This window comes from Phascolarctos cinereus, unplaced genomic scaffold (genome assembly GCF_003287225.1).
Source record: "Phascolarctos cinereus isolate Bilbo 61053 unplaced genomic scaffold, phaCin_HiC Scaffold_2;HRSCAF=192, whole genome shotgun sequence".
NCBI classification, from domain to species: Eukaryota; Metazoa; Chordata; class Mammalia; order Diprotodontia; family Phascolarctidae; genus Phascolarctos; species Phascolarctos cinereus.
The window spans coordinates 42,879,278-42,902,736 of record NW_027555625.1 but is presented as its reverse complement, the minus strand read 5'-3'; the positions used below and the strand labels follow the sequence as shown (position 1 = coordinate 42,902,736).

Sequence of the window (23,459 nt, the reverse complement as noted above, 5' to 3'; positions counted from 1 at the left end):
TCTGAACCTCTCAAAGTATTCAGTTTATTATTCAAGCTACAGAGCTGATCAGAGCCTCTTCTGGCTGGAACATCTATACATGCTTTTAATTACATGTGACCCCATGGCCATATTTCTAAATTCACTCCTTTTCTTTGTAAATAATCCTTAAAAGAGCACACTGATCTTCATGAAAGGGTGTGGCCAAGGATGGGGAAGAGAAAGGGATTGGATTCTGCTATCAAGATGCTCAGCAAGAAATGAGAGTTATTTAATACGAAGGTTGGGCTACCCAATGGTGTTGTGATCATACTACTCAGAAATTTGAGCCAGACACTTAGACATATGGAGTATTCAGGATGCCTTGGGCAGCCCCCAGGAGCTAGGGATAACCTCAAGGATTTCTCATGAGGTTGGGGTGCAGGAGTGGAGAGAGGCATGGGGCCAAAATACAGCAAGAATAAGGGAATGAGGTAGGGCCTAAAAGACAGGTGTAGGCACAGAGGCTGAGAAGGAAGCAATGCATTCTCATTTCAGCCTTTGCCAGGGAGGCTTCACCCAACCAGGGGTTCGCTGGCTGCTCATTGTGTCTTCCTCCTCCTGCCACTTTCCCCGTGACCCCAAAGAGAAGGGACAGGGAGCATGAGGGCAGAAGGTACATCACCCAGAGTCCTCCCTACACTGCAAACTGCCCATGCCTCTGTCGGTGGGGTCTTACCGTTTTCCTGTGCTTCCACAGATCTGTTCTTTTGCTCTTCCTTAAGGTGTGTTAGCTCCTTATAATACTCAACCACTTCAGGTGGCAGTTTTTCTCCTGGGATTCGAGGTGGCAGGAGAAGAGTGTTACAGGCATCATAACCTCTTAGGTTTCGAAGAATCTATACCAAGTGGGAAGAAAAGTGTACTTTGGTTTCTTGAATGCTTTCTCCTCCCCCATTATACTTATTCAGATTTGAAGCTGTTTAATATCTAGGCCAGCTTTTCTCAATTATTTGTTCCTTCCCGGTCTCGTGTCTTGAATCTCTGGCCTCTTTCATTTATCTTAAGGACTGTGGTTTTTTTTTTTTTTGGCTTGTTTCTCCCCCCCCTAAAGTGCTCAGGGTTTCAAGGCAGGTAGGATTCTCACATCCTGGAAAAACTCAGCAAGTAGAACTTTTTGGTGAAATGGGGCTCTTATTTCTCATCACTTGAGTGCTGAGTTTTTCCTATCTGAAAACTATTTTCCAGTGATTTATTAGTTAATCCACATTATATTAATTTTTGTTTTTTGTAGATCAGGAGTTGATGAGAGGTCTTTAAATTTGTTAAATCATTGTTTATATTAGGAATCTGGGGAGTAAGACTGGAATAACTCAGAGGTCCTGCCTTGATGTCCCATTCTTGTTCTTGTAAAGACGGGGATTATAATTCAGTGCACAGGAAACATCTTCTCTGGAAGACGTATAAAATGTGCTATGTACTCTCAGATGGCCCCTTTAGATAGCTGCATGATGACTTGGGGCCACTGGGCCCGTGGCTACTGTCATATATGTTCTTCGAATGGGCACATGTGCTTTGTAGCATGAGGACTGGCAGTGCTTTCCTGGAATGGCCAGAGGTCAACCGGGTAGACCCAGAAGGGGAGCATTTGTAGTTGAGGAAGACAGAGGCCAAGTGTGGCTGGGTTGCCCCCCTGACCACATGATAGAAATGTCTTGTCCACACCAAGGTCTTAATTGTCAGCCAGTGGCCTTTCTTCAGACTCCATCTTGCTCTTATAGCAAATGCCACAAGGTAGCTAGGTGGTACAGTGGATAGAGCCCTGTAGTCAGGAGGACCTGAGTTCAAATCTGGCCTCAGACCCTTAGTAGCTGGGTGACCCTGGGCAAGTCACTTAAACCTGATTGCCTTAAAAAAAAAAGCAAATGACAGAGCTAACCTCCCCCATCTGCCTGCCTCCTTGACACTTTTTCCTTCCTGGACTTTTTTTTTTCCTTTGGTGAGGCAATTGGTGTCAAGTGACTCGCCCAGGGTCACACAGCTAAGTGTCTGAGGCCAGATTTGAACTCAGGTATCCCAAACTCCAGGGCCTGTGCTCTATCCACTGTGCCACCTAGCTGCCCCTCCTGGACTTATTCTCTTGCTTCTCCTATTTCTCTGTTTCCTTTGCTGGTTCCTCTCCTCTCCTCTTCTCCCCACCCCCAGCTCTCTTCTCTCCAGATGTGGGCATTCACAAGGTTCTCTCTAAGCTCTTTTCTATTCTCTCTCTCTATTGGCTCCTCCAGGTGGTTCAGTAAATATTTATTGAATGCATGAATAGCCCTAAATGGTTTGAAAGAAGTTTCTGGATAATTTTTAAAAAAAAAATTGGTCATTAGGATTTTCTCCCTACCTGAGATGGATGAACTTGCTGTCTGAAACCTAGGTAAGGTCAAGTGTTGATTTAAATCCCAATCCCCATGAGAAGCCTTTAGTCCCTTTCCCAAGTGCTCCTGTCTTAACCCCCTGGGGCATGCAGGGGATTGATTTACTACAAGCCTGGAATGGATGTAGGCTTTTCTTACCTTCTCTTCTAAAAGATATTCCTGATCAAATTCCAGGGAGTAAAACTCAATGGGAAAATCACAAGGATTCTTCACTGTGATCTCTGCCTCATCGCCAGGAGCAAAAGGCTGCAAAGGCCCCAACTCTACCACAGAGGGGTTAAAATCCAGGCGGGGCTCCAGTCCGTGGCCTTGGACAAGCAAGGGCAGCTTCTGTGAGCTGTGAGTGATATTCATGGTCAGGATCTGGCTATAGAATTTCTGAGGAGGGAAAAGGACAGAAACAGAGAATCACAATCAAAGGGAAAGACTTGACATACTTTTGCGCTTCCTGGCTGAGGAAGCCAAAATCTGATGGATACTTTCAACTGGTCCATCATTGGATAGGGTAGAAAACTTTTCAAAGTAAATTGCTCTGGAAGAATTCAGACCTAGGCAGACAAACACAGACTTCAGCAAAATTAACTGATATGCCAACCAAACCCCACACTGACCTGCCATGTTCCATACCCATAATCTTTGCAAGAGAGGGAAAGAGGCATTTTCTCATCTCTTCAGAGCCAGGCATAGTCATAATAACTACACGGCATTCAGGATTATTGTGTATATTGATTCCCTAGTTCTACTTTCTTCACTTTGTATCATTTCTTATAAGTCTTCTTGTGCAACATAATGATACTTAATTATATCCTGGGATTGAAGTTTATTTAACTAATTCCCAGTTGATGGGCTTCTACTTTGTTTCCAGTTCTTGGCTCCTACAAAAACATGCTGATAGAAATATTTTCGTGTACAAGGGACCTTTCCTTCTATCTTTGGTATTTCTGGGATATATGCCTGGCAGTGGTTCCCCTGCCTCCAGAAAAAGGTATAAATATTTTTGTCCCTTAGCATAATTTCAAACTGCATTTACAGAATGGTTGGACCAATTCACACCTCTACCAATAGTGTGCTCTTCTTTCCACAATCCCTCCAAATTGATTATTCCTATCTTCTGTAATTTTTGACAGTTTTCAATATGAGGTCAATCAGCCAGTCAATAAACACTTATTAAGTGCCCATGATATGACAGGCACTGTGCTAAGAGCTGAGGTTATAAGGAAAGGCAAAAGATAGTCCTTAGCCTCAAGGAGCTCACAATCTAATGGGGAGACAACATACCAAAAAAAAAAAAACCAAACAAACAAAACCAAACCTACGTATAAGATAAATTGGAGATAATTAACAGAGAGAAAGCACTAGTATTAAGGTGGATTGGGAAAGGCTTCCCATAGAAGGGAGGGTTTTATCAGATACTTGAAGGAAGCTGGGGAAGAGGTAGAGATGAGGAGGGAACACATTTCAGGTAAGGGAGACAGCCAGGGAAAATGCTGTGACTTGAGAGATGGAGTGTTTTGTGGGAGAACCAAGAGGGAGGTCCATGTCACCATAGTGAAGAGTATATGATGGTGAGTAATGTCTCAGAAGAGCAGAAAGGTCATGAAGGGCTCTGAACACCAAATGGAAGATATTGTACTTGATCTTGAAGTTGATAGGGAGCCCTGGGGTTTATTGAACATGGAGGTGGTGGGGTTAGATGCGCTCCTTAGGAAGATTGCTAGGACAGCTAAATGGAGGATGAACTGGAGTGGAGGGGAGAACAACCAGCAGGCTCTTGTCCAGGCGTGAGAAGATGAGGTTCTGGGCCAAGGTGGTAGCAGTGTCAGAGGAGAAAAGGGGGTAGACACAAGAGTTGCATTGAAGGTTAAATTGACAGACATTGGCAACAGATTGGCCGTATGGGAGGTGAGAGAGTGAGGAGTGAAAGATGATATATCAGTTGTAAGCCTGGGTTACAAGGAGGACAATGATGCCTTCGATAGAATTAGGGAAGTGAGGAAGAGGGTAAGGTTTTGGAGGAAAGATAATGAAATGAGTCTTGGACTTGTTGAGTTTAAAAAGTCCATGAGATATATAGGTTGAGGTGTCTGACAGGCAGTTGGAGATATGAGACTGGTGGTTAGCAGAGCTAATTAGTTTGCATAAAGATCATCAGCAAAGAGATTATAATTGAATCTATGGGAGCTGATGAGATCTCCAAGTGAAGCAGTATAGTGAAAGAAAAGAGAGCCTAAGAGCCCTCTTGGACCCCCATGGTTAGCAGGGATGACCTGAAGATCCTGCAAAGAAGACTGAGAAGGAGCAGTTAGATAGGTAAGAGGAGAACCAGGTGAGAGAGGTACCATGAAAACCAAGAGAAGAGAGAATATCAAGGAGAAGAGGGTGATTAAAAGTATAAAAAGCTGTAAAGAGGTCAAGAAAAATGAAGAATGAGAAAAGGGCATAGGATTTGGTAGAGTCTACTGAAGTAGAAAGCAGGGCTGAAGAAATGTAAGGGAGATATAAGATCTGGGTAAGATGCTGCCCGTTTTCATGGGGCTTCCATGGGCTGCAGTTTAGAAGGGGGCCAAGGCAGACACACATGAACTATAACACACAATATACACAGTAAGTTTTTTGAGAGAGTGAAATAATAAAGTGTTATGTGAGATTGGAGGTGGTAGAAGTGGTTGGGGAGAGGACATCAATGAAGTCTTCATTAAGGATGTGGACTTTGATTTGAGATTTAAGAGTTAGGTAGGAATTCAATAGGCAAAGGGGAGGGAAGAGGGAGGTCATTCTAGGCATCAGGAACATAGAGATTATTATAAGGAAAAAAAGTAGAGGAGATGCAGTTCTGGGGTGAGAATGAAGTAGCAGGAAGTATAGCAGATGGCTGAGAGCTAGAGCTGGAAGAGGTTTTCAAGCCAGGACATAACTCTAAGAAAGGGAAGGGGAAATGGGAAAAAGGAAAGGGAGGTATTCCTTTACCCACCAGTACTATGGGAATCCATAGGAGATCAGTACCTTTTTGTGTGTAGGATTCTCACTTGTTATCTACTTCAATTTGAGTAGCAACATGTAGATGATATAAGGCTGGCCTTGGGATCAGAAGCCCTGGGTTCAAGTCCTACCCCAGACACATGCTAGTTATATGATGGGAAAGTCATTTAACTTTTTCAGTGACTCAGACAACTCTCTAAGACTAAAATTTATAGACAACTCACTTATATGGCAGTGGACCTAATTTAAACACACACACACACACACACACACACACACAACAATTTTGCTGTTCCTGTTTTAATTAAAGGCTTTGCTATTTGACTTACAGTTCTTAGTCTGTTTGTAGAGAATGCACTGTATGGAGGATTTGAGCCATATTTGTCTAACTATGCTTACCCCCAAACACCCCAAACTGGATCCTGGGTATTGAAAGATTCCAGAGTCATTTGTGATCTATGATACATACATTTGGGAGTCATTTGCATGAAGGTTGTAGTTAAGCTACTAAGAGTGAATAAGATTGCTGAGGGAAAGAGAAGAAAAGAGGTACAAGGATAAACTGTTGGGAGAACAGCTCCACTAGATTGGGAAGAGAATGAGGAGTCAACAAAGAGATGGAGAAACAGTGATTAGAGAAGCAGGATGGCAATCTGGAGAGCAGGGTATCTTTGAAGCCAAGGAGGCAGAATATCCATAAGGCCAGGAGAGTCTCAAAAAATCAATAGCGGTTGAATAGGATGAGGACTGGAAGACTTGGTGTTTATGACATTGGTGACCTATGAGAAAAATCCCTAGACTAGAGGTGACAAGACCCAGTGGAATTATTGGTAAGAGAAAACTTTTTGAAGAAATTTTTAGCATTGAAAGGGAGGAGAGAGTTGGGTGGAGTATGTAGTCCCTGGGTTGTACTTTACATGTGAGTTCCCTGACAACCACCCGGTTCAGTATACTCTGTGGGTCACCATCCACTCAAAACCCTAGCTCATAAGCTCTTTCCCTGGCCATTGATGTGTTTCTTTTACCAACTAAACAGAGAATACATTAGTTTAAAGTCAAAGATGCTTAATTATTTAGGATAACAAAATAAATGACAAGAAAGATCTTCCATATACACAGAAGCACACTCTCTGACAGGTTACCAAATCAATAGTGGGAGAAGGGGCGCACACAAGGACCCTACATGGCTAGGAAACATGTATGGAAGAACATACATGGCTAGAGACTCAGCATAGCTAGGGCAATTCCTGTTCTCAAGGTGGTGTATTATTTGGAACATTTCTCTACCTCTGACGCAGAGTTGCTGGTTCATTATTGGTGTTACTGAGAAGCAAGCTAATTTTTTCTGGTGAGCTCTGAGGCTCTATGCTACCATTTGCTGGTCTTCAGCTACTATATGACCTCTTCCTCCACAAGGCAGTGGATCTCTTCAACTCTTTTAACTAACAGTGCCGAAGGCTGTTTTAGCTCTTTTGTGATTTAGCCAGGTATCAAAAACATTAAGTATTTTAAATTGCTTTTCTGTAGTAGTGGTTGGGACAATCTCAGTCCAAACCTTTATCTAAATTGTAGTCTGAGAGTTCCTTTTAACTCTTACATCTCTCTTGGATAAGGAACCTGGCTGGACCTGGGGTGAGGCAATTTCCTTTAATCCCCATCATACCTCTTCTGAGTGAGACTGAAAAGGGTCTGGTGAAACTGGTGCCCCACTTCCTGCTCCTTCTTAATTCCCATAATCTTATAACTTTGGGGCAGCCAGGTGGCATAGTGGATAGAGCACTAGGCCTGGAGTCAGAAAGACCTGAGTTTAAATCTGGCCTCAGACAGTTACAAGCTATGTGACACTTAACCCTGCTTGCCTCAGTTTTCTCATCTGTCAAATGAGCTGGAGAAGGAAATGGCAAACCACTCCAGTGTCTCTGTCAAGAAAACCCAAATGGGGTCCCAAAGAATTGGACCCACCTGAAATGACTGGACAACAACAATAAATATCACTTCACCTCAGCCAACCATAGGGATTGTCATAACTTAGATTTTCCCACCTCTTGTGACTATGAGACCTCCATGATACTGAACTCTGAAATTTCCCTCTCTGGTCAGCCCACCTTTAGTCAGTGTTACTCTCGGTTAGTGGCAGTCACCTGGTGATAACATTCAGAACTGAAAAGGGGAAGAGACATGAGCAAGTGATTTACCAGAAGCTGCTTCATGAGAAGGTAGCTGTGTTGGCATATACCAGATATTGGACAATCCAGCTTCCTTGAGGCCAAAACAACTATATCATCTTAAGACCCTAGGATCTCAGTTAAGTCAGGCCCAAGATCTTATTGCTGAAGTATCTTTAAAAAAAATCTATTCTTTGATAGGCATTCTAGAAGTTTTACCTCTTCTGATGGCATGAATTTGATCTGTATGTTGGAGCGCTCTTTAGTTGCCAGGACTCCAGACATAGGCAGGACATCAAAGGCCTGGGGCTTTGGCTTTAATTCTGCTCGTAGCTTCCTCCTTAAGTATTTTGGCATGCGCTTGTCCAGCTGGTATTTGAAAAAAAAAATCAGCTGGTGAGATCCATTTTCATGGAGAATAGACCTGATCTTTGGTTGGTTGAGAAAAGATTAGGTGTAGTATTACTCTAATGTATTCCCCAGAAGACCAAATCAAATTAGAAACCAGAGTATGTAGCAATTCTGATTGGATAGAAAAAAATTTTCCCATACAATGTAAAAAATCTGCTTGCTATGTCTTAATGGGATAACAGTAGCTTAAATACATTATAATTCATACAACATCAAATGTGACTCTGCTGACCATCCCTCTCCTTTCTCCTTCCTTTGCTTCTATGGCCATGGACATCATTCTGGTTCTTCTCCTGCCTGACCTTTCTCAATCTCTTTCATTGGTTCTTCTTATTTATTAAAAGTATATGTCCTTGAGGTCAGCTAGATGGCACAGTGGATAGAACTCCAGCCTTGAAGTCAGGAGGACCTGAGTTCAAATCTGGCCTCAGACACTTTACATTTACTAGCTGTATGTCCCTGGGCAAGTCACTTAACCCCTATTGCCTCACCAAAAAAGCAAAAACAAATAAACAAACAAACAAAACAAACTCCAAAAAGTATATGTCCTCCAAGGTTCCATTCTTAGCCCTCTTTTCTCTTCTACATTCCTGGGCAATCTCATCTTCCTTCTGTCACCTCTATGCCCATAACTCCCAAACTTCTCTTTCTCTCGCTCCATCCTCTGCCCTTAACTTCAGTCCTACACTTCTAGCTGCCCACAGGGCATCTTCCCTTGGGCATCCTGCTGGCCCCTCAAATTCAAGGGAACAAAGACTAGTCTTTATTTTAAATCAATACCTCCTTCTAATTTTCCTACTTATCGTAACTGTACCAACATTTTGAATCATCCAGACACAAAATCTTGGAGTCTCTTGTGATTACTTCTCTCTCTTTCCCCACTCCTCTCCCCACCCTCTTCGCATCCACTTTGATGTCTAATCTTAGTGTTTCTAATGCTGCCTGCAGTGCAGGACCTTGGACAGTGCCCTCCATAAAGCTGATGCACTGAACAAACATTTAGATGAATCGAATCTTTTATTTTTTCATTTCCAGGCTCTTATCACATCCAAATGATCCTTCTAATCACTTTCCTTTCAATTGGTCCTAGACCCCATTGCCAAATTAATCTTCTGAAGGCTTATACCAGGCCACACCACTGTCCTATTAAACTTTTTTTCCCACTAGCTCACATCTTTCTGCACTGAATTAAATGCAAGCTTCTGTGCCTGATACTGTGAGCCCTCTACAATATACCTCCCAACCACAGTACATGGAGTAAATAATCCAGGAAGATCTGAGTTCCAATCCTGCCTCAGACACTTATTAGCTGTGTAACCCTGGGCAAGTTATATTTTCTCTTATCTGTCTCAGTTTCCTCATCTATAAATGAGGATAATAATAACGATTATCTCCCAGAGTTGTTGTGCTAGTCATATGAGAAATTGTATACAAGCGTGTACAACTATGCATGTGTACACACATGTATATATACACAGAAGTATACACACAATGCCTATGTGCACACCATGCATTGCACATATATGCATGTGTCTGTATGTAGTATAGATATGTATTTATATATTCACACATGTGTATACATACAAGCATCTGTGTATAATATAAGTGCACACATGTGTATGTATACATACATGTATATGCATATATAGTGCTTTGTAAACTTCAAAGGGCTATACAATATTAGCTCTTACGATCTCTTAGGGTGCTTGTCATATTCTGCTCATATTCTGGTTATTGGTATTTGCCCCTTAACCCCTCCCCTAAGCTTCACAAGAGCAGAGATACCATCCTGTTTCTTTCTGTGTCTCCCAGTGCCTAGAGCAAGTACTTTGAATGTGGTAAAAGCTCAACAGATATTCACTGAATCAGAATGCTTGGACACCAGAACTGGGATCCCTGAGTTTGCCCTTCTGGTTACCTTGGAGACCTGCTTAAGGTTAGAGATAAACCATTCGCAGGGAACTGGCAACTCATTGTGAAGTTGGATGGTAGCCACCTGGCATTGCCCACACTGGATGCTGTCAAACTCCACTTTGTCATGAGACAAGGAGAGAGCCGGTATGGTCACCTTGGCACGCAGGCAGATGTTCAGCGTCGGCCCACCCAATACCTAGAGTGAGAGGAAGGTTGTGTCAGAGCATGCCCTCACCTGGCGGGGAGACTGACCGAGCAAGGACAATGAACCACCCTGACTGTCAAGTGATGGGACTGAGTCTGAACGCTCCCCCTTACCTTGATAGGCAGAATCACTTCTTTGTTTCCGACGGAGACGTTGGCCGCTTGCGGGTCACATCTCACCTCGAACGCTTCCGTTTCACAAAAAGGCAGATTCCTCACACGGTCGAGCTGTACACTAAAGCCTGGACCAGAACGGTAAGAAGATCTCTTCACCATTTGATAGGAAAGGTTAAAGGGCAGGGGAAACCTTTGAAGGGGGGATGAAAAGATGGATCTTCCCAGCATTTATTCTGACCCAAGCACCAGTAACCACAGCATCCTGGAGATGCAAGAGGTCTCAGAAGGTCATCTGGTCCAACCCAAACTTGTGAAACAGGGGTTCTTCGCCTTTTTTGTGTCATGGGTCTCTCTGGGAGTCTGGTAAAGCTGATGGGCCCCTTCTCACAATGATGTTTTAAAATGCATAAAACAAAGTATGTAGGACTATTGTCTATAATAAATATATTATTATTTCAATTCTATTGAAATATAGTTATCAAAATGTGAAATAAACAAGTGATGACTTGCTTAGAGGTGCCTCCTCTATGCCACACCCAAGTGGTCATCCAGGCTTCACTTTGGAGAAGACCTTCAGAGACCGGGTCTCTCCTAAGGACATGGCCACACTGAATGTACTCCAGAGGCACAGGGTAAAAAGATGATACCAGCTCCGGACAAGGAGTGGGGACAGAGCCCCTCCCTGATAAGAAGGGAAGATGTCCTTGGCATGTTACCTGAGTCATGAAGGGCACTCTTTTCTGCGTGGAAAGACACTGGCAAGTTGCTGGTGTTGGTGATTTTGACAATGTGGGTGCGGACATTACCAAGAATAATGTAGCCAAAGTCAAGGATATACTCGGGAAGATGAGCCCTGAAACGGTGAATGGCATTGGTCACGCGAGCTTGCCCCATCTAGGGCACTGTTCACATCTGGAGAGCTATCAAGGGGGAGGGGAGAGAATGTGTTTTAGCTTCTGTCGTCCTGTTCCTGGGATGGGACAACTCAGAGCAGCTACCTGAATTGTGATTAGAAACAAGGTCTTGTCCTGACAGTCTACAGACTTGTACTATTTACCAAATGCCTTCATGTGCCTGTGCCTGTACCTGTTGATAGGCCTGGCATATAGCAGACTCTTAATAAATGCTTGTCAACTGACTGACAGAGTCAAAGCTTTCTGGCTTTGGAGCCGAGTTTAAGATCTCTCTGGTTAACTTGATGCCAGATAACGTTTGATGTGCCAGTTTTGTGTAATTCTACTGCAAGAGAATTAATCTCTAGGTCTCATACGTCTTCCTCTAGACTCGTCAACTGACATGTTCTGAAAACAATAAGCAGAGGAACGACTCACTTGAGCAATCTCCAGCGAGATCGGTAACCGAAGAAAGATCCCTCCAGATTGAGTAATTTCTGTTGTTCTAAAGCATGATGTTGGATGATCAGCCTCTCTACTTCCATCTGGAGCTGGACATCTAACTAGAACAATAAAAAGCAAGAGACAGTCACTCCTTTTCTCAAAGAAAAAAAGTAACCTTCATGCATCTTTAGCTGTCACAGACAACCAATGACGGTCATTATCATCAGGAACTGCGGCTTTGGAGTGGCTAGATTTTGGATGAAGAATGAGGCTGAAGACAGAGGGGCCAAACCAAGCATTCAGAGACCATGAGACTGTTCTGATCCTTATGCACATCTTCTGAATTTACTTATGTAAGTCTTCATCTAAATTTATATAAATCTCACAAATCATCTGTGAGAATTTGGGGCAAGTAATTCTTCTTCTTTAGATTCACTTCCTTCTCTATAAAATGAGGGGCTTGAGGAAGATAATCTCTATGATCTATTCCACTTCCAGCATTCTGTGGTTGTCTTCTAGTGGGAGGAGGGAGAAAATGTTAGCAGTGGAGCAGACCTTAAGATACAAGCTGTTTATTTGAGGGAAGCCGTGGAACATGAACAGACTGTTGGAAATATTAACTCTCTGTTCAATGTTATTGAAAACCACAATAATAGTGACAATAAAAAGTGGAGTTATTTTTAAACTTCCTCTGAGGAATTCAAAAGGCTTCCTTGACATATCTTTCACTTTTTAGAAAACTCTTATCCCAGTTGGAATCCTGTGCCTATCTTGGGAATAATATCATTAGTTATGTTCCTTGTGAAGAAACACACACACTTTTTATATTTTTAGCAGTTTGGTATATTTATAGAAAAGTTAGTTCAATCTTTCAAATGGCTCTGTCACAAATTCCTAAACATGTTAAGTGAGAAGGTGACCTGGGGTAACAGACAGAGAGCTGACCCTGGAGTCTGGAAGGTCTGGGTTCAAGTCTTGCCTCTTACACATATTGGGCAAGCTGCCTTACCTCTCTGTGCTCTAGACAACTCTCCAAGACAGGAGGTTGCAGAGAAGGGGTTGATCTGCATTGATAGAGGGAATTTCCTCATCTGGGAGTCCCCTGTACCAATGAAATAAATGACTGCTGCAGTCCCTAACCCTATGCCCTAGATACAAATGAAATAATAACAGCTAGCATTTCTATAGCAATTGACCATTGCAACAACTCTGGGATGTGGGTTCTATTATTACCCTCATTTTACTGATGAGGAAACTGAGGCAAACAGGTTAACTCACTCACGGTCATATAGCTAGCAAGTGTCTGAGGCTGAATTTGAATTTGGGTCTACCTAAAGATATGATGGTTTCATTCAAATGTTTTTGCTGAATGAATGAAAGTATTTCTTGGACACCTCATGGCTCTGGAGGTCTTCTTTAATAGGAAGTTCCATGACTGGCTGCAGAGACCAGGGTCCTACTTGATATAGTGGGTTAGTGCTAAGCCTCCACAAAATTGTGGCCTTAGGAGGGTTCGCCTTCAGTTCCCCGAGGAGCCTCTTCTAAGACCCTGTTGTTTTCTCCTTTTCATTGTCTCCTTCCTTTTCCAATGAAGATCCAGAGGCATCCAGTCATTCGCAAGAGTAGCTCATCTTTCCCAAGCCCTTTAAAGTTAATGCAATGTTTTCCATATGGAATCTCACTGGATCCTCATGGCAAAGAGTTACCACAAATGCAGTGATCTTTGTCAGACAGACAAGGAAACAGACCCAGAGAAGTCACTCGGTAGAAGTTAGTGACTGCACCCAGACTCCAACTCAGAGGTCCTGCCTCCTCATTTGGAGCCTTTGTACTATGCCCTAGATACGTCTCCTGTGGTTGCCTGTGATGTGTTAGGGACAATGCCACCAGGACTCTACTGCTGCTAGAAGAAAGAACAACCCATGTGCCCAACTGAAAAAAGCTGGAGGCAACCAAAATACAAAGGAATGCATTGCTCAGGGTAAGATTTTGAAGCTCAGTTGGGGAAACAGCTTTATCTGTTAGAAGGCCATCCCTGCCATGAAGAAGGTGCTTCCATCTTGGGCAAATACACTGGTTCCCTCATCTCCTACTACTGGATGACTACCAATAAGGCTGCGCAGGACTCCATTCTCTTTATTTGCCAAAGTGGCCATCAGCTCAAATAAAATAGCATGACATATTTGTGAAGAGTAAAGCCCTGCATATGTGTGTGTATTTGTGTACATGTTTGAGGGCACACACGTGTGCATGTGAGTATGACCGTGGTATGAGCATGCGTTTGTGTGCATAAGTGTGCATGTGTGAGTATGTGCATATGAGTGCGTTTGTATTTGTGAGTCTGTTTGTATGTCTGGATGCATCTGAGCGGGTATGCATACGTATATTTATGCATATTATGTGAGTGGGTATGTATAGAAATGCGCATTGCATGAGTGTGTGGGTATGAATGAGTGTGTAAGTGTATATGACTGCATATACTGCACATGGGTTTGTGAATATGCATGTGTATGTGTACACATGTGAGTATATTTGTATGAGTATGTGTTTGTGTTCTAAGTGTGTGAATGTGCACATGAGTGTGCCTGTTTGTGACTATATGCACACATGTGTTTGTATGAGTGTGCATGTGTGTGGGTGTGAGTGGGTGTGCATGTATGTATGTATGCCTTTGTGTATGCACACACAGATGCTCTGCAGAGGGAACAGCTGTTCTTACATGGCTTGCCATACACTCCTCCTCAGATGTGGTCTCAGTTGCTGGATCTGTATAGATTGGCAACTCCTCCTTGCTGAGCTCCTTCCCCAGATTTTTTCTGGCCTCTCTCAAGAATTCCTCATACTTTTCGTTCCCTGTTGGTGGTTAGAGAGAGACAAGAAAAAGCAGAGTCAGTAAAGAAGTGTGAATTGTGGTGCTTCCCCCCATACTGACTCTCATCTTCTAGGGGGATGAAAGGAAAATGAACTTTGTCATCTTCCCGTGCAGTATTGTTTTACCTGAAGTTTGAAATAGAATGGGAAAATCTAAACCAAGGCCTCTTAATCAAGGGTTAGATACATTTTAGGGAGTCCATAAAGTAGGCTGCAAAAAAATGATATCTTTGTTTTTACTAACTTTTCACTGAAATTCAGCATTTCCTTCAATTATGAACATAGGCAACAGGGTCACCAAAAGAAATCACAGCTATGGTCAAATCACATTACAGATGCAGACATCTAGAAATACAATTTATATTTTTCACTGCTTCACAATTCCTGTAATTACTAGATCCCCTGCTAAATCACATATGATGATGGCCTTTCAATCTACAGTCTATATTTTAATATAATTGGTTTTCTTTGTAAGCCAGTGCATTTTATTTTGTGAATTTCAAAATATGATTCTGAGAAGGGTCCACACTGCCAAAAGGGCCCATAATATAATAAAAGGTTATGGACCCCTAGTAAATGGGCTTACAGGTGCCATGATGGTGGAACCATTCAAATTTACTGAGTAATCCTTATGAAACTTAATTAAACAGGATGGCTGTGCAGCTAAGTCTTTGAGACCAAAACAAAGTGAGTAATGATGGAGTTAACCTGGGAAGTGTAGACAGCCGATGCAGTTATTTTAGACATTCCCCCAACCCTTTTGCAAAGCCTTCCTTCTCTGATACATGGATTGAAAGTAGCCATAATCTTGCTTTAGAAATTTAAATATAATTGGGTTTGAGATATGCTCCTGTTTATGTTAATGTGAAGAGGTAGAAGACCGTGAGGAATGACCAGTCAGATTCCATGTCATGGCAGGAAAAAAATTGGTAAAGCGGGGGAGGGCTGTAGAGATGATGGAAATTGGGCTTTTTGGACTTCCAAAAGAGCATGGGGAAGGGCAGAACATTGGTGACACCATTGTCCTTGGTTGGGTGCCAAGAAAGGGAGAGTCTAGCTTGGGGACATTCCACGGGCTAAACTCAGGGGAGCACTTGAGTTGGGGTTTGGGTAGTTGAGAAGAAAAAAGTTTGGGTCTGGATTTGTACACGGCCCAGCACATAGTAGGTACTTGTTGACTTAACTTCAGTGGTAGAACTGGGACCTGGATCAAAACTACTTTGCTTCTTCAGCAACTGCAAAAGTTTTGATTTGTACTGGGTTGGGGGGGAGGAGGAATGTATGGAGCGGGACAGCAGGAAGAACTAGAAACTGAAACAAGAGACTACTCTTTAAAGGTTGCCTTTCATGCTTAACCTGAGCCAAGCTAATGTGAATAATGAGATGGCTGGTGATAGGCTTCCTGAATATTTTGTCCCACAATGATGCTAGATCTTGTGGTAGAGAAGCTTCTGAACATTGTACTTATGGGGCACCATTATTGTTGTTGTGCTAATATGGTAAGAGGGGGAGGAGGAGCCAGGCCTTGTCAGAAATCTAAGGACAAAGTTTTTTGGGGAAGCCATTATTATTTTTTTTTTTTGCTTTTTGGTGAGGCTATTGGGGTTAAGTGACTTGCCCAGGGTCACACAGCTAGTAAGTGTTAAAGGTCTGAGGCTGGATTTGAACTGAGGTCCTCCTGACTCTATTCACTGTGCCACCTCGCTGCCCCTATGAGGAGACCATTCTTGATGTAGCAGTGGAGAATCCCCATTGGGAATGGCACCCAAACTGTCTGATAAGTCTTCTCTTTGGGGGCTTCCCTTGAGGATATTTGGGGACAAAGCATTTGGTGAATTCAATGGATAATTGTCCAATTCTTTGCTCCTCTTGTGGTCATGTGTGCAGTCAGACAAAAGAAGAGAATCAAGTGTTCTACCAAATCAACAAGCCATTCATCCTCACTGAGTCACCAGAAAATATCATTATCCATACGTGGAAAATCCCTTGATTGAGAGTTAGATACCTTTGATGTTCCTTGGGAGATCCAGGCAGATCTGGGGAAAGATCCCCTCTCCCATCAGAGTGAGGGTCTCTGGTTCTAAATGGGCAATCTGGACCTGGAAACTCCTCTCAAAGACCTCAGGCACTCCAGGCAGGTAATAAACCTTTAACACCTGTTCTTGTTTCGATTCAATGTAACCCTACGATAGACCAGAAAGAGCAAGAATAAATCAAAGAATAAGGCCATGAATCAGTTCATCCAGAAGAATGATGAGAAAATTAGTGGAGAGAATTCTTATTAATAGGATATTTAAAGAGAAAGAATAGAACTAAGTTATGAAGGAAGACAGTGCAGCCTGGGTCTGCTCTGGGCAGGAAAAAAACTGGAGCAAATCCAACAAATAGAGTGATAATCTTAAAAATCTTTTGTTAGACTACGAAACTGCAGTGAGCATTGATCCTGGCCTTGCTCTCTGCATGGTAAGCCAGGCTGCCAGAAAGTCTAGTCCTATGATTCACAGACTCATCGAATCTCAAAGCAGGGAAGGAGCTCAGAGGTTGGGTATCTTACCTGAGTAGGGATCTACTGTACAACATTATGACATGTAGTCACTCAGTCTCTCCTTAAGAACCTCTAGAAATGGGGAACTCACTACCACTGGAGGCAGCATGGCTACTTGTAGGAAGTTTTTACCTATGTTGACCTGAGATCTGCCTCCCAGTATCTTCCATCCATTACTACTCCTGCTTCTTCCCCAATTCCTTCAACTTATTCTTGGCCAGGTTGGTTTTGTCCCCTTACCATTTGTTCTCCTCCTCTGGATGTACCCTGGCTTGTCCTCCTAAAATGCAGCAACCAGAAACAGAGACAATACTCTGGAGGTGGTCTTACCAGGGCAGAGTAATTTTGGCCGCCACTGCACAATTGATGCATACTAAGTTCACTTTTTAAGGGACAGCGAGGTGGTGTGGTAGATAGAGTGCCAGACTTGGAGTTAGAAAGACTCACGTACCTTAGTTCAAATCTGGTCTCAGACACTTACTAGCTGTGTGACTCTGGACAAGTCACTTCACCTTGTTTGCCTCAGTTTCCTCATCTGTCAAATGAGCTGGAGAAAGAAATGGCAAACCACTCCAGTATCTTTGCCAAGAAACCTCACAAATGGTGTCAGGGAGGGCTGGACCTGACTGAAATAACTGAACAACAAAGTTCACATTTTACTACAATCTGCCACTCTCTTCAGCTGGAAGTCTTGATCACTGTTTCCAGTCTACTTCATAAATGGTACTGGCCACTCAAAATTGAGTCAACCAGACTCAGTCCCTTCCATTCCTTTCCACAACCAACTTGGCTCAACACAATTTTCTGGGATTTTCATTCTTGGAGATTCTTGGTCAAGAACAGTTTGGATGAAAGGACCTCTGAGGCCCTTTCCCATTGGAGATTCTATAATTCTGTGAATTAGAATTAGAATGACCTATAGTGACAATGGAGCTAAAACAAAAGCCTTAAGAGGCTCAAAAGTGAATTGTTGACCCGATACCTTCAGGGAAAGGGAAGAAATGAGCTCCAGGGAACTTAAATTTATTTCCATTTGAAGGGAAAAATGGCTGGAGAGAACTGCTGGCTAAAGAAAATTAAAGATGAGAATATGAGAAATCAAAGCAGATAGATGGACAGATCCTGGGTTGATTTTGCTTTTAAAAATATTTGTTTCCTCTTAAAGCAAATTTCTGTTCCTTCAATATTTAAGGCACTCTAACCACAATCCTACACACTTGGAACACACACACACACATACATTCACACCCACACGTGCACCCACATGCACCTGTGCACATACTTGCACATGCACACACCTACAATGCACACAACACACACATACATCTGGGTTGTGACTTCATGCAGGCTTTCTCTCTACACAGACTGATCCTTTTTTTCTATCCCGGTCATTCAGGTACTTACAGAGCAAGGCAGGATCAGAGGCACTCCAAGCTGAGGGCCATCTAAAGAACTCTGGTTCCCATGAAGAACTTTGAAATCAAAGCCAACTTTGCCAGTATTCTTCAGGGTGAGTTCACTTTCCATGACATGATCAAACAGCTTGGAAAGATAAGTGGGAAAGTGATTAATTAGCACCATCGGGTAGCCTGTTAGACACTGCCACATGCACTGACTGTTTGCCAGGCCCTGTGCTAAACTCTGAGTGTACAAAGAAAGGCCTCCTCAGAGAGGAGTTCACACTTGAATGGGAGTGGATGGGCACAGACAAGATCTACATGCGTAGAGAGAATGTAATCTCAGAGGCGAAGGCATTAGCCAAAGTTGGTAGCTCCACTGGGAAATTTACTGCTTTGGTTAACCAAGTCAAGAGGTTCTACAGGGAAGCCTAGATTTCAGATGTAGTCTATAACGTATGTATAGACTGAGAGGTACCATGGGGGAGTCAGTCAACTAAACAGCAAGCACCTAGAACACACCTGGCATTACTACATGCTGTGGATAGATAAGCTGAAAGCCAACATCCCTAGCTCTTAGCACTGTGCTTTGGGGGGACTCACTAAGTTGAATGGAATTACACAATATAGTGCCTGCTCATAAAGAGATTAAAATCTACTTGGGGGAAGGAGAATACAGGTGAGAAGAAAACCACAGGTGTATGCCTAAAATAGCCAAAAATAACTCTCAAATAATAAGTAAGCCAAATTCTGATAATATAATGTAGACCACACACACACGTGTTTTGGGAATTCAAGTAAGCCAAAGATCAGTGTGGGATAGAATTAATCAAGGAACGGTTCTTGAGCTAAGAGGAAGTTAAGTCTTGAGGCCAGCTTTGAAGGATGCAGAAGTTTTAGATGGGCAGAGAGAAAAGGCCAGAGAACAGAGTGGATGAAAACTGTTGTCTTGCTGTTTGTCTTCTGTTCTTGAAGAGGACCGTGATGTCAGGGAGGTGACGCCATGATACGCAAGTGAATTGGATTTAAGTCACCAGCCTCACTTTCTCCTCTGCAGCCGTCTGGGTCCAGTGGTCAGATCAGGATGACTGGAGATGGCCCAGGATGCAGTGGGGGACCTTGGCCTTTTCAAGCTAAGGTCTTTAACAGGTCTCAGTTTGATTGAGGCAACACCCATTCAGTGTTTAAGTCTAGATTAGAAATGAGGCAGAGAATGGCCTCTTCACTCAATCAAAAAAAAAAAAGAACGAATGAATGAAAATATGGAAACAGGAAAAAGTATATTTGGGAATAGTAAGTGAGCATGGTCCATGGCACATTGTAGGCCCTTGATAAAAGCTTGCTGTTTGACTGACTCATTAAAAACCAAGTTGATTAGTTATGAGTGTGCCCAGTTAATGGAGGAGCCTTGAAGACCAAAGTGATGAGCTTTGATTTTATACAATAGGCTGTGGAGTCACTGTTGTCACTTACATAGGGAGTGATGTGATGATAATGGTAATCTAGAAAGGTGAATCTGGCATTCTCATGTGGAACTGATGGTGGTTAGGAGAGACTACAATTAGGGAGGTCATTGTAATAATTTACATGGGAAGTCATGAGGCCTTGGACTATGGTAATCTTTGTGGAAATAACTAAGGAGGGTTGAATCTGTAAAATATTGTGGAAGATGATCAGTGAGACTTAGCGATTGACTAGACAGGGGGAGGTAAAGGAGATGGAATTATGTAAAGTGCTTTTGAGGTTATGGAAAATGGGGGACTGAGAAGATAGTGACAGAAATGGGGAAAGTAGAAGGAGATGCCATTTTGAGGGGAATGACAATGACCTTAATTTTTGGTACCTTTTTCCAAAGCTCTGAGAGAAGTGAATCAAAATGTCCTACAGACATCTGGAGATGCAGTTTGGTGAGTGAGCAGGTAGATGAAAGGCAGGTCTGCTAGGTTTGGAGAGGGATATTTGAGAGTCTGTTAAATTGTAAGCCCCTTGAGGGCAGGGACTGCCTTTTGCTTGTTTTTGTATCCTCAGCTCTTAGCAGTGTCTTGTATATAACAGGTACTTACTAAATATTTATTCATTTAGTGATCATTTGATTGAGTTACAATGTGATACTTGAAGCTGTGACTGTGAACCATCCAAGAAATTGAATTCAGAGGGAGAAGAGCAGAAGATCAAGGACTAGGACTAGTTTTAAGGCAAGGACAGGAGCTACTTGGAGTCAACTTGCTGTACCTGTAGTCCATAATTAATTTCCTTTCTGTCAAATTGATAGCTGACCAATGAAGCTTCTCCTTTCAGCGTAATCTCATAGGTGGGGCCCCCCTCCACTTCACACAGGGCTTTCACCTGAGCAATGATGTCACAGTGCCCATAAAATGAGAATGACACCTGGTGGCTACTAAGGGGCGGTAACACTCCATAGAGGGGTAAGATGTCAAATACCTGTAGAGAAAACCATGAAATATGACAACATGTAGCCCACTGCAGAACATCCAAAAGGGGAAGGTTAGGTCAGTTTGCAGAACATTTGTCAGAGGAATATAGATACGGAGCTGGAAGGGACCTTAGAGGCCATCAAATCCAACCCACTCATTTTACAAATGAGGAAACTGAGGCAGAAAAAGGTCAAGTGACTTGCTAGTCACACAGCTAGTAAGTGTCTGAGGCTGGATTTGAACTCAGGTCTTCCTGACTCCAGGTTCAACTTCCTACCCCCTTGTGCCATCCATGCAGTTAATTTTGAAAATGTAAGCTAGTTCTGGGCAGTGCCATAGAGACCCCCTATCACATTCTGGAGTTGCCTTTCTGGAAATTTGAGGTTGTTTGGAGGAGAACTGGACTGAGCATCAGGAGACCTGGGTTCTAATACTGGGTCTCCCACTTACCATATGACTCATTTATTATCTGGAAAAAGATAAGGCTGGACTGGATGGTGCAATGTGCAACGATGCTATAGGTCTTCCCTCCCCTAAGGTATAGACCCTAAAAGATTATAAGTTGCTGTGGCTGAAAAATTCTTCACTTGGTAGTTATCCTGGTGATGAGCCTCTCCAAATTTATCTAGACTGAGCCTCAGATGTCAGGCCTACAAGCAATGACACAGCTCTGATAGAGTACAAAGGGAAAAACGCCATCTCGACGGTCCCTTCCACTTCTGACATATGATCTGAACTGGCAGCGTGCTTGGTCCATGGACATGGCTCTGATGCTGGTAGTTCAATCGCAGCAACCAACAGGCACTTATTAAGGCAGCATCTGCTTCATGCCCGGCATCATGCAAAGCAGAGAGCTTAGAAGACGACAACATTGCGTTTCCTGTCCCCAGCAAGGCAAATGCAAAACAGCTGTAATCTAAACCTTTCTCTGCATCCTCGCTTGGGAAGACAGTTCTGTTACCTTACGTTCATTAGATCTATTTTTTTTTTTAGAACAAAGCATAATGAGCTTGTTTGTGTTCCTTTTAACCATAGCATCTTGGGCAAAGGAGGTCTAGGAGCTATTGCCATAAAATGATAGGATTATAGGAATTAGAGGAGGAAAGGACCTTGGAGGTCTTCTATTCCAGCCTCTTCATTTTCTTTCAACAGACAACAGGAACCCCACGGAAGAGATCTGGCCCATTCTTGCCAACACTCAGTGACGAATGAGCTGTGGTTCCAGGAAGTCCCTTCCTTGTATGGTGTCCAGCACAGCACAAGGTACAAGTAGGAACTTAAGACTCCGATGATATTTTGGAGTCTTGGTACCAAGAACTTTCTTGAGTATCTGGAGCTGAAGTTACCCTGGTGAGGGACGAGGTCAGATTGGGAACTTGCCGGGGGACAGAGGAGAAAGGAGGGAAATCCCGTATGAGAAGAGCAAGCACAAGCTATTAACTCACTTCTTCCACCCCAATGGTGAGAGACTCATCCTGTTCAAAGATCCGCAGGGATTCCTGAAATTCCACCTGGCTCTGGGGTATTATTGCTCTTTCTTCTTCTTCGAGGCTTGATTTCAATGGCTGGAAATAAAAAGTCCAAGGGAAAGCTAGCAAATTTTACTCTCCTTTACACCTAGGCCCTATCCCCTATCCCTTAGCTCGACCTTCATCTGTAACATGGAGTGTCCATGGACTCCATTCCATTTCCCTGTCTAGACTTTACCGCTCATCTTGGAGTTGCACAAAAATGTTCATCCACAGCATTTCAGAACACTGCAGTTTTTCACCTTAGAGAAAATACAATTCATGTCATAGAAAAGTGGCAAGAGTGCCGTTGGCCTGGTCCATTTGACATGGGTACGTTGACATGGATGCCCCATCAGGGAAGTGACTATTGTTATGTTCCATAACCCTATTCTACCTAGACCCGGTGACGTCCCCTTACACTCCTGGCCTATGAAAGGGGTCCTTCTCTTGTCAGTCCATTATTAGGGGAAAAAAACCAACTTTACTTCTTCATTGACTGTGTTGACCATGTCTGATGTCTGTAGAAGCTTCTTTTCTCCTTCTTCATTCACATTATTCTCATCCAGAATGATATGCCTGGAGAATTTCATCAGATATTGGAGAATTAGCAAGTTGGCTACCAGAGGATAGCCTTTCACTTCAGTGACGCTGTCACCACCTTCCCCCTAAACCTTATCCCCTGTTCCCCTCAATATGGAACAAACAAAATGGAAGAGCAGGGAAATAGCATTAATGGAAAGAGACCATCTTGGGGATAGCTCCACAAAACACGACAGGCATGTTCTCAAGATGCTGAGCAAAAGTAGGGTCAATCGAACCATAAGAGCTATCCTCCAGTGGAATAGTTTGCCTTGGAAAGCAGTGAGTTTCTTATGACTTAAGATCTTCAAATGGGTACTAAGTGGCCCCTTGTCACGTATGATGGAGACAGGGTTTCATGTTTTGGGTGGGTAACGCCTAGGTCACCTCTGAGGTCCCTCCTAACTCTGGCATTCTATGATTCTAGGTAGGAAGCCTAAGGACAGACAGTCAGTACTTTCACTATTTTCTACATTTCCTTCATCAGCTCCTCCCCCACCCTCTGGCTCCTTACACAGGAAAGTGCAAAACCTTCAGCCCAACAGGAAAATACCCATTGCTTTGGGAGTCGGGGGAGGGGAGGAAGGAGGGGAAAAGGCAATGTAATTTA

General features: G+C 43.0%; 1 protein-coding gene across 1 annotated transcript in view; it reads right to left on the bottom strand.

Annotated features, from left to right (window-relative positions):
• The window catches only part of HYDIN (HYDIN axonemal central pair apparatus protein), a 464,226-nt gene that overhangs the window by 147,867 nt on the left and 292,900 nt on the right, over positions 1–23,459 (bottom strand). Inside the window, 13 exon segments of the mRNA XM_078149348.1 lie at positions 698–857; positions 2,523–2,762; positions 7,748–7,897; positions 9,858–10,049; positions 10,172–10,299; positions 10,891–11,027; positions 11,506–11,630; positions 14,231–14,364; positions 16,388–16,565; positions 18,332–18,469; positions 20,557–20,766; positions 22,205–22,324; positions 22,756–22,846. Coding sequence (XP_078005474.1) covers positions 698–857; positions 2,523–2,762; positions 7,748–7,897; positions 9,858–10,049; positions 10,172–10,299; positions 10,891–11,027; positions 11,506–11,630; positions 14,231–14,364; positions 16,388–16,565; positions 18,332–18,469; positions 20,557–20,766; positions 22,205–22,324; positions 22,756–22,846 — 2,003 coding nt within the window.